The following is a 13,025-nucleotide window of genomic DNA, read 5'->3' as shown; positions in this document are numbered from 1 at the left end:
GTTTGTAATAAGGGACATCCTAGTTAGCCAAATGATTGAATAATTTACTGTGATGGAGAAATCCAAGAAGAAAAATATAAATGTAATAATTTTCATGTATCATTTCAGACACATGAATGACCACTACACAAACCTCTACCCACAGCTGATCAGGAAACCTTCCATCATGGATAAAGTGCAGGATTTTATGGAGTACGTATAATAGCTTTTCTCTTTTCATTGTTTTTAATGTTGCAGGCACTGAATCTGTAATTTCAAGCAGCAATTTTTTGCCAATTTCTTTTTAATCTCTTTAGCAGGACTCTAGAGTTATTCTTGTAGTAGGGTATAGCACTTTTTGGTAATGGCATGAAAAGTGGTTGCAAAGAACATGCTCTCTAATTTCAGCTCTTTCAAAGGTTGAGTTGAATATCGCATACTCAATTGCTAACACGGTTAGAGGAACATCACCAGTGTAAAGTACCAGTGTTAAGTCCCTGGGTCTCTTCCTCATGGAGGCCCTTCTCCTTCTTTCAGGGATCCCCTCTCCTCGCTCTTTAAGGTGTTTCCTTTTCATGAGCCTGCTTACTAATCCTAGCTGAGGTCTTCAATAATATCTAAAGTTATAACTCTTAACACCCTCTGAGAATATTTCCATTTTAATAAAGTTTTCTAAGACTAAAGTTTTAAATGTGTTTACATTTGTGGGATGACAGGAGATTAATTTGGGGACAGAAAGGCTCTTGGGTTGGCCCTCCAAACTGCACTCTAAGCAACCTCTTCATGAAATGCTTAAAGTCCTATAGAGCTTCAGTTAAAAACCACTCGGCTAGATCCCATGAAGCAATGACATTATTCTAAGATTGATCTAGTGATAGCCTGGACAAGTCAGAAATAGTTTTCAGTATCCAAAGTTATATCAAATCATCCCATGAAAGTTCAGAGAACTGGAAGAAGAGTGAAAGGACCATTAAAAAATGACATTTTTGCTACCATGCTAGGACAGAGGCATTGAAGCGGTTACTAATAACAACTGAAACGGAATGAATCATAAGCTATGCGAATGATCTGAGAGAAATACAAACAGATATAAACCACCTTGTCCTTAGATTTTTGTCCCGTTGTTTAACTTTACTACTTCTACAACTAAAAGTAAGGTGAATCAACCTATCTTTATTGACTTTGTGAAACATTGTGGTTTTACACAAAATGCATTTGGATAGTCTCTCCTTGACATGTTTAGGTCTCGTATCACAGTTAGGTCACTATCACACTTATGCTTTTGTTCTAGATACAGCACAGAAGAAGCTGTGAAAGAAGAATCAAAACCCTAGGGAGAAATTAAAAATCAGTTAGAATTTGCCCTGAAGTCCTTTGAGTGACTGGAGTGTTACAAGATCTAGAATTTAAATCACATTAGCATAAGTGTCTGAGTATATAATCTCTCAATGCCTGCTTTGATTTAGCTTTGAATGAGCAACTATTGAGACTGTGGTGCAAATCTAATTTCTCTTCCAGGAAGCAAGATAAGTGGACCCGGAAAAATATCAAAGAATACAAGACTGACTCATTTTGGAGACATACAGGCTATGTGATGGCACAAATAGATGGCCTCTATGTAGGAGCAAAGAAGAGGGCTATATTAGAAGGGACAAAGGTAGGATTTTAAACAAGCTTCTCAGAATTTATAGAGTATGGTAAGAATATTGAATGTTATCTTTAAAATAACATTCCAATTTAGAAGCAGGTCAAAGTAGAACTACAGTATAAATTCCTTACGGAAAAGAACTGTCATAGCTCTCATATTGCAGCACCTAACTTACAAAATTACAAGCCCAAAACACAAATAAGCCAACTTGTTTCTGTGTATTTTCAATCTTCCATAATACTGGGCTCAGGATTAGGTTAAAAAGCATAGTATGAATGTACTGGGTTTTTAGCTAATCTGATAAAACTAGTGTTTTAGACTGCATGCTCATTAAGACAAAATGTTTAAATATACAAGTTCTATGTTTCCCACACTCCACAACATTCACATAAACACATATCCACACAAACACATATACATTATAATTCTGGGGGAAAGCTTTACTGAATCACTAAGGCTTCCAATGTACCATTTGATGTACTTCCAAAAATTATGGATATTTTATTTCCCGTGATAATATATGTCTAAATGAAAAATGTATATTATATAACTGTCTTTTGGTCTATTTTGCCAGTATATATGTATATAATCTGTATATTATATAACATATTACATTTATTATGTTTTGTCTATTTTGCCAGTATATATATATAATATTTATATTATATAACTCTCTTTTTGCCTATTTTGACCAGTGTGTGTATATATATATAATTAAGTGCATAGCTTTTCTTTGAACTTTTTGTCTATTTTGTCCAGTGTGTGTATATACATGTATATATATACATATATACACACATATATACATGTACATGTCTGTGTATATATATGTGTATATACACATATATATTGATAAATGTCAAAACAATAATACCCAGTGAAAGGAATGAGTTACAGAAAAATGCATACAGTAAGACTCTAACTTTTTTTTTTTTTAGTCAGAGTCTTGCTTTTTCACCCAGGCTGGAGTGCAGTGGCATGATCTTGGCTCACTGCAACCTCTGCCTCCTGGGTTCAGGTGATTCTCCTGCCTCATCCTCCCGAGTAGCTGGGACTACAAACTTGAGCCACCACACCCAACTAATTTTTGTATTTTTAGTAGAGATGAGGTTTCACCATGTTGGCCAGGCTAGTCTCGAACTCCTGACCTCAAAAGATCCATCCGCCTCAACCTCCCAAAGTGCTGGGATTACAGGTATGAGCCATTGCACCCAGCCCATACAATATGACTGTATTTGTGCAAATTCAAAAAAGGTAGATTTTTAAAAATATATCTTAAAAATATATATAGATGATAAAATATATAGATAGATAAAATATATATAGATGATAAATATATATAGATGAAAAATATATCTTAAAAAATATATAGATGATAAATATAAAAATATATATAGATGATAAATAAATATATAGATGATAAATAATAGAGAGGCAGGTAATGAGCTATACAAAATTTAGCATAGTGGTGACCACTGGTGGGAAAGGAGAGAGATGAGATTGGAGACTTCCAAGGCACTGCTAATGTTCCATTTCGTAAACTGTGAGTTGACTACATCAGTGTTTATTTATTTTACCTTAAATGGTATGTATACATCTTTATTCTTTCAGATGTATAATATCATCTGTCCTCACTCTTCTAAGCAGCGTTCCAATGTATGGATACAGTATAACAAAAGAAATGCAAATATCAATTACAATGGGATACTGTTTTGCACCTATGAGATTGGAAATAAACTAAATGTTTAAGATGTTGTTGAGGATGGAAGAGTTTTATTTATTTATTTATTTATTTAGAGACAGAGCCTCGCGATATCACCCAGGCTGGAGGGCAGTGGTTGATCTCAGCTGCAACCTCCGCCTCCTGGGCCCAAGCAATTCTCGTGCCTCAGCCTCTTGAGTAGCTGGGATTACAAGCATGCGCCACCACACCCGGCTAATTTTTGTATTTTTAACAGAGATGGGGTTTCACCATGTTAGCCAGGCTGGTCTCGAACTCCTGACCTCAGGTGATTCACTGGACTCGGCCTCCCAAAATGCCGGGATTACAGGCATAAGCCACTGTGCCCGGCCACAAGAGTATAATTTAAACAATTCGTATGAGGACAATTTGGCAATATCTATTAAAATCTAAATCACTTCTAGGAATTCATCCTACACATAGACTCAAACACAAGCAAAATGAAGCGTCCAAGATTAATTATTGTGGCATTGTTTACAATATCAAAAGACTAGAAACCACTTGAAAATTCATCAAAAAAGACTAGTAAAAAATATTATAATACATCCATACGTTGGAATGCTGCTTAGAAGAGTGAAGACAGGCCGGGTGCAGTGGCTGACACCTGCAATCCCAGCACTTTGGGAGGCCAAGGTGGGTGGATCACCTGAGGTCAGGAGTTCTAGACCAGCCCAGCCAACATGGTGAAACCCCATCTCTACAAAAAACTACAAAAATTAGCTGGACATGGTGGCGGGCACCTGTAATCCCAGCTATTTGGGAGGCCAAGGCAGGAGATTTGCTTGAACTTAGGATGTGGAGGTTGCAGTGAGCTGAGATCGCGCCATTGCACTCCAGCCTGGGCAACTAGAGTGAAACTCTGTCTCAAAAATAAATAAATAAATAAATAATAATTAAAAAAAGAAGAGTGAGGACAATTTTTACATCCAATATAAAAATATCCCCAAAACATTAAATGAAAGATATTAAGACAAAAAAAATCAAGGTGAACAACAGCGCATATGACACACTACCATGTATGTTTTTAAAAATTTTATTTACAAGACATTTTTAAAACTCTGGATCCAAGATCACAGTGCCAGTAGGGAAAAATAAAAAAATCAAAAAACTCTGGCAGTATATGCAAAAAAACTAGTAAAAATGATTAACTAGAAATGGTAGTACCTGAGAAAATGGAGAACAGGTAAAGGAGGAGACTTTCTGCTATAAACTTTGTTATAATTTTTTTTAAATCTTGAATAATAAATGAATAATTTATTCAAACAAACAAAACAGAGATGATATTTATATAAATAAAAATTGGATTGAATTTTTGCTTTGGTTTTAGTTTTTTGGTTAAAATGTCATTTGTGTTTGTCTTCCCACCACCTCTACCCCAAAACCAATTTGTTGATGCCTAACCCGGACCTGCTCCAGCAGATTGAATCTTCCTGGAGCAGTGCTCTCCAGTTTGCACAAAGTTCATGTTCAAGTACAATCTGATAATTGCTTCAAAGTTAATGCTGGCTGGTCAGTTAGTCTTATAGTAAACACACAATCAAAACCAAAAGCATCTTAGTTGAATGTTTTTGCTGTATAGCAGTGGTTCTCGTCTAAGAGTGGTTTCTCTCCAGAGGACACTTGGCAAAGTCTTGGAGATATTTTTGGTTGCCAAAACTGGGAAGTTGCTGCTGGTACCTAGTGGGCAGAGGCCAGGGATGATGCTAAACATCTCACAATGCACAACAACTGAAAAGAAAGTATTAGCCGGCTCAAAATGTCGATAGTGCCAAGGTTGAGAAGCACTGCTGTAGAGTGCAAACAGAAAGCTCTGTTTTACTCTCCAAGGAGCCACTCCCAAATTCTGTAGCTATCAAAACATGCCAAAACAGCTCTTTTAAACTATAAAGCCATAACAATTATTTTATAAGCTACAATAAAAATCTAGCATATCTGTTAAATTAGAGACTCTTCAAAAATAAATAACTTTTTTTTTTTTTTTTTTTGAGATGCAGTCTCGCTCTGTTGCCCAGCTGGAGTGCTGTGGTGCGATCTTGGCTCACTGCAACCTCCGCCTCCTGGGTTCAAGCGATTCTCCTCCCTCAGCCTCCTGAGTAGCTGGGACTACAGGCGCCCGCCACCACGCCCAACCAATTTTTGTATTTTCAGTAGAGACAGGGTTTTGCCGTGTTGGCCAGGCTGGTCTCAAACCCCTCACCTCAGGATATCTGCCCGCGTTGGCCTCCCAAAGTGCTGGGATTACAGGCGTGAGCCACCATGCACAGCCTGCAAGGGAATAATTTAATGGGTCCCTAACAAGAGGAAAAACAGGAAATGATGTCTGTCACAAAACGATGTTAAGTGCAGTCTTTGTCCTTTCCTAGCCAATGACCCTGTTCCAGATTCAGTTCCTGAATAGTGTTGGAGATCTATTGGATCTGATTCCCTCACTCTCTCCCACAAAAAACGGCAGCCTAAAGGTTTTTAAGAGATGGGACATGGGACATTGCTCTGCTCTTATCAAGGTAAGACATAGCAGCTCCTTTTGCCTTGTTCTGGTTCATACAGACTTTTTCTATATAGCGCCCACGTATAGCAACATCTCATCACCCCTGGCTATAACTGTATATCAGCTCATGAGTTCTTCAATGGTAGAAGTTAAGAACTGGAAGTAACTTTGATGGAGAGAATTGTAAGTACACGATGTTACATCTGTTCTTCCACCATTCCTCCCATGCTGTATGCACCTGCCACTCCCACCTTCTAGAATCTTCCATTTTCTTTTTTTGTTTTGTTTTGTTTTTGAGCCGGAGTCTCAGTTTGTTGCCCAGGCTGGAGTGCAGTGGTGTGAGCTCGCCTCACTGCAACCTCTGCCTCCCAGGTTCAAGCGATTCTCCTGCCTCAGCTTCCCAAGTAGCTGGGACTACATGGGTGTGCCACCATGCCTCGTTAATTTTTCTTGTATTTTTGGTATAGACAGGGTTTCACCATTTTGGCCAGGCTGGTCTCAAACTCCTGACCTCAAGTGATCCACCTGCCTTGGCCTCCCAAAGTGCTAGGATTTCGAGCGTAAGCCACCATGCCCAGCTGGAGTCTTCCATTTTGAATGTTAGAAGGAAGAGTCCGTTTGGGGCCACATTAAAGGTTAATCTTGACTCCTTGGCCATATTTTCCAATAATCAATATAGCAATAAACACTTACCTGAAATGGCACAATCCCTGTATGCCTCTTACACTTAAGACAATTGCAGTCAGTTAGCTATGTACATCTGTGTAATCCACTATGATTCTGGCTGTAGGTTCTTCCTGGATTTGAGAACATCCTTTTTGCTCACTCAAGCTGGTACACGTATGCAGCCATGCTCAGGATATATAAACACTGGGACTTCAACATCATAGATAAAGATACCAGCAGTAGTCGCCTCTCTTTCAGCAGTTACCCAGGTAAATGAATTTAAAGGAACATCTGAGCACTTTGAGTACTATTCCTGGATAAAGCCTTAGTGATTCAGTGTTAACTGCAATGGGAGAAGAAATGTTTAATGGTTAGTATATATTAACAAACAATCTGATTTTCAGAGGGCTTTTGAAGAAATATAGCTCAAATACCTTTATTTAATAGAATGACATAAACAAGGTTACTAGAATTGCCAAATAGAAGACACTTTGTAAATGTAAATGGCTACATCTAAATTTATTTCAACAAATGCCAACTGAGTATGTATCAAGTACAAGACTCTTTGCTAGGCTCTGCAGCAGAAGCAATGAAGACATGGCTGATCCTGCACTCAGGTACCACCTTGAGGGCCTGTAGTGTTTCTTTTATTTACTGCACTATCCACAGCACTTAACCTTAGTGTGTGGCATCGAGTACTTAATAAATTGCCAAATGAATGGATGAATGAATGTGTAAGTTTATAAACCTTACACTATACTCAAGAGGACAATATAAAGTGTAATATGAATAAGAGTAATAATATTACTGGATACTGTATGTGCTACAAAAGAAGTGTAACCAGTGTTGTCCATTCCAAGGAGGTGAGACTCACATCTGATTGTTGGGGAAAGAGAGGACGACCTTTGAGATAGACCATGAACATGGCTATCTCAAAGTGGCTAGAATTTGAAAAACTAGAGATGGACGGGAGGACAGTGCCAGTAGAGGAGAGGTTGCAAATTCCTGGGCCTAAATGCAATAGGCAGGTGAGGTAAATGAATAAAGCAGGACTGGTTTAAGAAAACAGAAAGTGGAGGCCAGGTGCGGTGGCTCACGCCTATAATCCCAACACTTTGGGAGGCCAAGGTGGGCGGATCACGAGGTCAGGAGATTGAGACCATCCTGGCTAACACAGTGAAACCCCGTCTCTACTAAAAATACAAAAAATTAGCCGGGCGTGGTGGCGGGCGCCTGTAGTCGCAGCTACTCTGGAGGCTGAGGCGGGAGAATGGCGTGAACCCGGGAGGCGGAGCTTGCAGTGAGCCGAGATCACACCACTGCACTCCAGCCTGGGCGACAGAGTGAGACTCCGTCTCAAAAAAAAAAAGAAAAGAAAAGAGAAAGTGGAAACAATGGTAGCAAACATATGACCCACGGAAAGGAGGCAAGGATGAGCTCTCACTGTCTGTTCTCCATCCAAGAATTTCCAGACCCTCCAACTTAAGATAAAACTATGTATTTAAAACAACAAAACTCACTCTGTGAATCCAACAAAGCATGTGTGTTAGCATGTGTTAGCCCCAACCTCCTCAGGAAACATTATGAGCAAAGTCAAGGGGAAAACACCAAACATCTAAGGGTTCAACTGGATACTGTAACCAGTTTGATCTTTAATTACATATCCGTAACTTATGGGGTGGTTATACCAACCACCTGTCATATCTATCTACCTTTGTCAGAGTATTTTGCTCTTCCTATCAGAAATTCCTTTTTATTTTTAAAGTCAGGGTCTCACCCTATCGCCCCAGGCTGGAGTGTAGCGGTACAATGTTAGCCCACTGCAGCTTTGACCTTCAGGGCTCAAATGATCCTCTTGCCTCAGCCTCCCAAATAGTTGACACTACAGGCACACATCACCATGCCTGACTAATTTTTAAAAAAATGTTTTGTGGAGATGGGATCTTGCTACATTCCCCAGGCTGGTCTTAAGCTCCTGGGTTCAAGTGGTCCTCCAGCCTCAGCCTCCCAAAGTGCTGGGATTAAGGTGTGAGCAATCATGTTCGGCCCCTATCAGGAATTCTGACCAAGGGCATAACCCAGTATTTCTCTGTCCTTGTGACCTGATCCTTTCTTTGAAACCACTTTGATTTCATCTTTGTCTTAGTTTGCTTAGTTGTTTTAGCATTGAGGGGGACTGGGGACTCCTCTCTCTGAGTTAGACTGTGCTTTGATTCTTTCACATTCTATTACACTGACATTTAAGGACAGCAAGAGACAGAGCAGTCCAGTATTCTTCCTCTTCCTCATCTTTGTGATAAAATGCAATATTCAGATGTTATGTGCACTGCTTTGAAATCTCTGTGGAATACAATGCTCTCCAGTAGTGTTAACAGTCCTGGATCCCAGAGGTAGTGATGGAGAAGGTCATGGAAGATTTTCTTATGAAACGTATAATCCTGTTAACATTTGCATATGTATCCTTCCAGATGAGATACACAAGTAGATATCGTAGATAATATGTAGAGCTTTTTGGAGCAATTGAATCTCCAAGAGAGCAACAGACAGTTTTATATATACCCCAAAACATTTTTACAGGAGCCAATGGAACAGTGGGATTCATATTTTCTCTAACTGGGCAGCTTTGTTCTCAGCACCAAACAGGAAAACATGTGCAGTCTCATTCATGTTACAACTTATTTTATTAAGGGACCAGCCACATTGGATTCATCCAGTAGACATGACATAGAACTATGCTTTACAATGAAGCTCGTGCCATCTTAGCTGCTGAGTCCAGAACAAAGCTGGATGGCTTCCTTGTTTTTCTTTGATGGAGTTGTTTAACAGGCTTGGTCTTTTTTAGTCTTTTCTAAAATACAAAGTGGAGATTGAGGAAATTATTTCACCTAAAGAGGCTAACATGCAATACCCAGGGAAGGTCAAAAGTATACCAAAGTATACCAGGTGCTGATAACCTCAGTACCACCCTTAGGTCTGGGCACAGGAACCCCACCCTCCCAGCTTGGAATTACCTTCATGAAAATTACCTAAATCTCCCTCCAGCATCCTGAGACTGGCCAGGCTGGCAGTATCTTGACCTGTGTCTCTGTGCATCTAGTTTAGAAAGCTCCTTTCCAGAAAATTTCTAAATCCCCTTCTAGTGCCCAAGACTGACCAAGGTGGCAGAGCCATCCAGGTCAGCTTCTCTGAGTCCAGAAAGCAATGCACGTGGACTCCCTATTTGGGGGCTCTTCTCCTCCATTCCTGCCCACGCATGGGTTCAACAAGATGCCCTAAGGAGCTCTGGGATTCAAGCCTATGGCCTGGTCCTGGTAAGCAGATTCCTCTAGTTGGCCCTCACAGTATATATTTTTTGCAAGATGGTGCATGACTGAGCTGTCAGAACGGTGGTCACACGATGACCTGGGGTGACTCTCATGTCAGAGCATATGTTCAGGGCTCTATGCCACTGAAAACCACCTCTTACCCTCGGGTTTCAGCATGCAGCAGGGGAGGACGGTAAAGCGAACTTTGACCTATGAGCTCCACATCTGGCCCCTGTCGTGGCCTCCTCACCCCTGCAGCTCTGTACCATGTGTTGGTCAGTCCTTGGGGCGGGCTAGGCCTGGCCCCTCTGAGGCCTTTTGAGAACCTTGCTCCACAACACAAATGGGCTTTTGCAGCAAATCTTTTGCTGCAGTTGATGATATGACTTCCTACTGTCTTGGGTCAGTCTTAAGCCAGATGGATTTTTCTGGTGTGATTGGGACAGCTCTTCCAGCTCGACTTATAGGCTTCTCACCTATCCTACCCACTGGTGCCGGTGGGTGAGGAGTGAAGGTGGGGGAGGGTTCAGCATGAAAAGAGATTTGACTCATGAAGACTTGACTTAAATTGTGAAGCCTTAAATTATGAAAACTTTACTTAAATTTTCCTGGGGCTTTGAGCCTGTTCTTATATCTTCTTATGTACCTACTTTCAAGTACATGCACTTAACATTTAAACAGGCTAAGCAGGCTCATGCCTGTAATCCCAGCAATTTAGGAGGCCAAGGTGGGCGGATTGTCTTGAGCTCAGGAGTTTGAGACCAGCCTGGGCAACATGGCAAGACCCCGCCTCTGCAAAAATACAAAAAAAATCAGTTGAGTGTTGGTGGCTCATGCCTGTAATCCCAGCTATTTGGGAGGCTGAGGCTGAAGAACAGCTTGAGCCCTGGAAGCAGAGGTTGCAGGGAGCCAAGATAGCACCACTGCACTTCAGCCTGGGGGACAGAGTGAGGCCTCGTCTCAAGAACAACAACAACGACAAAGAGATTACATTCTAGGGAGGCAGCAATTAGCCTGAAGAGTCCAACAGAAAACATGTCGATCTATGTTTACACTGTAAAATTCCCAGTGTAGCTTTAGTGACCATAAAACAAATTATCATTCACAATTTTTTTAACACTCTAGGTAAGGCTTGCATTTGTGGTCATCATTAACAAAGCATAATAAGGATTTTTGAGTCATTAGAAGCCAGGATTCACAGGTAGCGTGGTAGATGTCGCAAAGTCATTAAGAAAATGGTGTTAGGGAACTGCAGAGGCAAGGAGATCTGTGTTGTTTCAAAACAAACAGGTTCCAAAAAGTCATGGTTTTGTAACAACAGTATTGCTACCTTTTTCTCATAACAAAAAATAGGAAATTAGCCAAGAACAATGCATTTAATAATAAAGAATACAAAGAGATGGTACCTGGATACTGTAACAAATCTTCACATGCACTGATTGGACAATAGACAAAACAGATTGCCTTTCTCTGCCCATCATCCTAAATCTTCAATGATAAATCATCATATCTCCCATGTACTGATGAATTTTTAAACATATGTTTTTAATCAAATTGTTTATATAGGCAGGGGCCCTGTTAAAAGAAACAAACAAACAACAACAAAACAACAACAACAACAAAAAAACACTTGCCTGAGGCACTGGATATCCAAAGGAAAGTGGCTTTGAATGGCCTTGTTCTAGGAGTTTCTGTCCCTAACAAGAAGGGTTTTGAATACATGGTCTGTGTGCCTAGTAACAGCTAAGGCTAAGTAAGGAATGGAGAAGCCTTGCACTAGCCCTCCCCACACATTTACTTATTTTGGCAATGCAAATTAATAATCAATGAGGTAAGACAAAGAGATAAATCACTAGAAAATGACGGCACTGAAATGGCAGCCAATACAATTGTGTGAAGACCTCAGCACAAAGATCTGATAGTTTTAACCAATCCAGAGAAAATTTACTTGTCAACAACATTGAGTCTTCCAATCCACTAATATAATCTATTTGTTTATTTAGGTCTTTAATTTGAGTCATATCATGTAGTTTTCAGTATTTAGGTCTTACATACCTTTAAGTAAGTTAAATCCTAAGTAATGTTTGATGCTACTATAATCAAAATTTTTTTTATTCTTTTTTCAGTTGTTTGTTGCTCATATGTATTTATTGGTTACCCATTGCTACATAACAAATTGCTCCAGACATTAGTGGCTAAAAACAATAATGATTTAGTTACTCATGGTTTCTGTGGATCAGGAATTTAGATAGGGCACAGTGGGGATAATTTATCTCTACTGTGACTGGGGCCTCAGCTGGAAGACTCAAAGACTGAGGGGCTAAAATCTCTGATAGCTTAACTGAGACTGGAGCATGCACTTCCAAAACGACTTACTAACATAGCTGACAGGGTGGTGCTGGCAACTGGTTCCTCTTCACTTGGGCCTCTCCTCAGAACTGCTTGAATGTCCTTCATGGCAAGACCCCTGGCTTCCTCCAGACGAAGCCATCCAAAAGAACAAGGCAGAAATAGTAATGCCTATTGTGACCTCACCTCAGACGTCACACACGCTCACTTCCACTAGGTTCTATTAATTAGAAGCAAGGTGTTATGACCAGCCCACATTCAAGGAAAGGCAATTAGAATCCACCTTTTAAAGAGAACGGTGCCAAAGAATTTGTGGAAATTTGAAAACTACCACAATGTAGTATGATTTTTTTTTGTACATTATTATCCTGAGATCTTTCTAAATTCACATATCAGTTCTCATAGCTTTTTTGTAGATTCCTTGGGATTTTCTTTATATACAATCATGACATCTCTAAATAAAGACAGTTTGACTTCTTCCATCCCTTGTATGTCTTTGATTTTTTTTTTGTATGATTGCGCTGGAGAAGACCTCCAGAATAATGGAGACCATAAGTGGTGAGCATGCAAATCCTTGCCCAATTCCTGACCTAGGGTGAAAAGTATTGTCTTTCACCATTAAGTATGATGTTAACTGCAGATTTTTTGTAGATGCCCTTTATAATGTTAAGGAAGGTCCCTGCTCTTCCTACTTTCTTTAATATTTTTATCAATAAATGAGTGTTGCATTTTTCTGAATTCTTTCTCAGCAATTGTTGAAAAGATCATATGAATTTTTTCCTTTATTAATATGATGTTACATTGATTGATTTTCAGATGTTAAACCACTTGACATTCCTGGGTTAATCC

The 13,025-nt window shown here is 39.7% G+C and overlaps 1 protein-coding gene and 1 long non-coding RNA gene across 2 annotated transcripts in view; one reads left to right on the top strand and one right to left on the bottom strand.

Annotated features, from left to right (window-relative positions):
• LOC109029135 (uncharacterized) overlaps positions 1-12,374 on the bottom strand; it is a 94,256-nt gene extending 81,882 nt beyond the window's left edge. The window contains exons 1-3 of the long non-coding RNA XR_002008165.3: positions 12,204-12,374; positions 11,234-11,402; positions 6,550-6,865 (exon numbers count right to left, since the gene is read on the bottom strand). This is a non-coding gene — a long non-coding RNA (uncharacterized lncRNA). The remainder of the gene's footprint in view (positions 1-6,549; positions 6,866-11,233; positions 11,403-12,203) is intronic.
• PLBD1 (phospholipase B domain containing 1) overlaps positions 1-13,025 on the top strand; it is a 65,260-nt gene that overhangs the window by 26,057 nt on the left and 26,178 nt on the right. Inside the window, exons 3-6 of the mRNA XM_004052782.5 lie at positions 109-192; positions 1,498-1,636; positions 5,732-5,872; positions 6,647-6,791. Of these exons, the coding sequence (XP_004052830.1) occupies positions 109-192; positions 1,498-1,636; positions 5,732-5,872; positions 6,647-6,791 (509 nt within the window). The remainder of the gene's footprint in view (positions 1-108; positions 193-1,497; positions 1,637-5,731; positions 5,873-6,646; positions 6,792-13,025) is intronic.

This window comes from Gorilla gorilla, chromosome 10 (assembly GCF_029281585.2).
Source record: "Gorilla gorilla gorilla isolate KB3781 chromosome 10, NHGRI_mGorGor1-v2.1_pri, whole genome shotgun sequence".
NCBI lineage: Eukaryota > Metazoa > Chordata > Mammalia > Primates > Hominidae > Gorilla > Gorilla gorilla.
The sequence above is the reverse complement of the archived record's forward strand: the minus strand, read 5'-3'. Positions and strand labels throughout refer to the sequence as shown.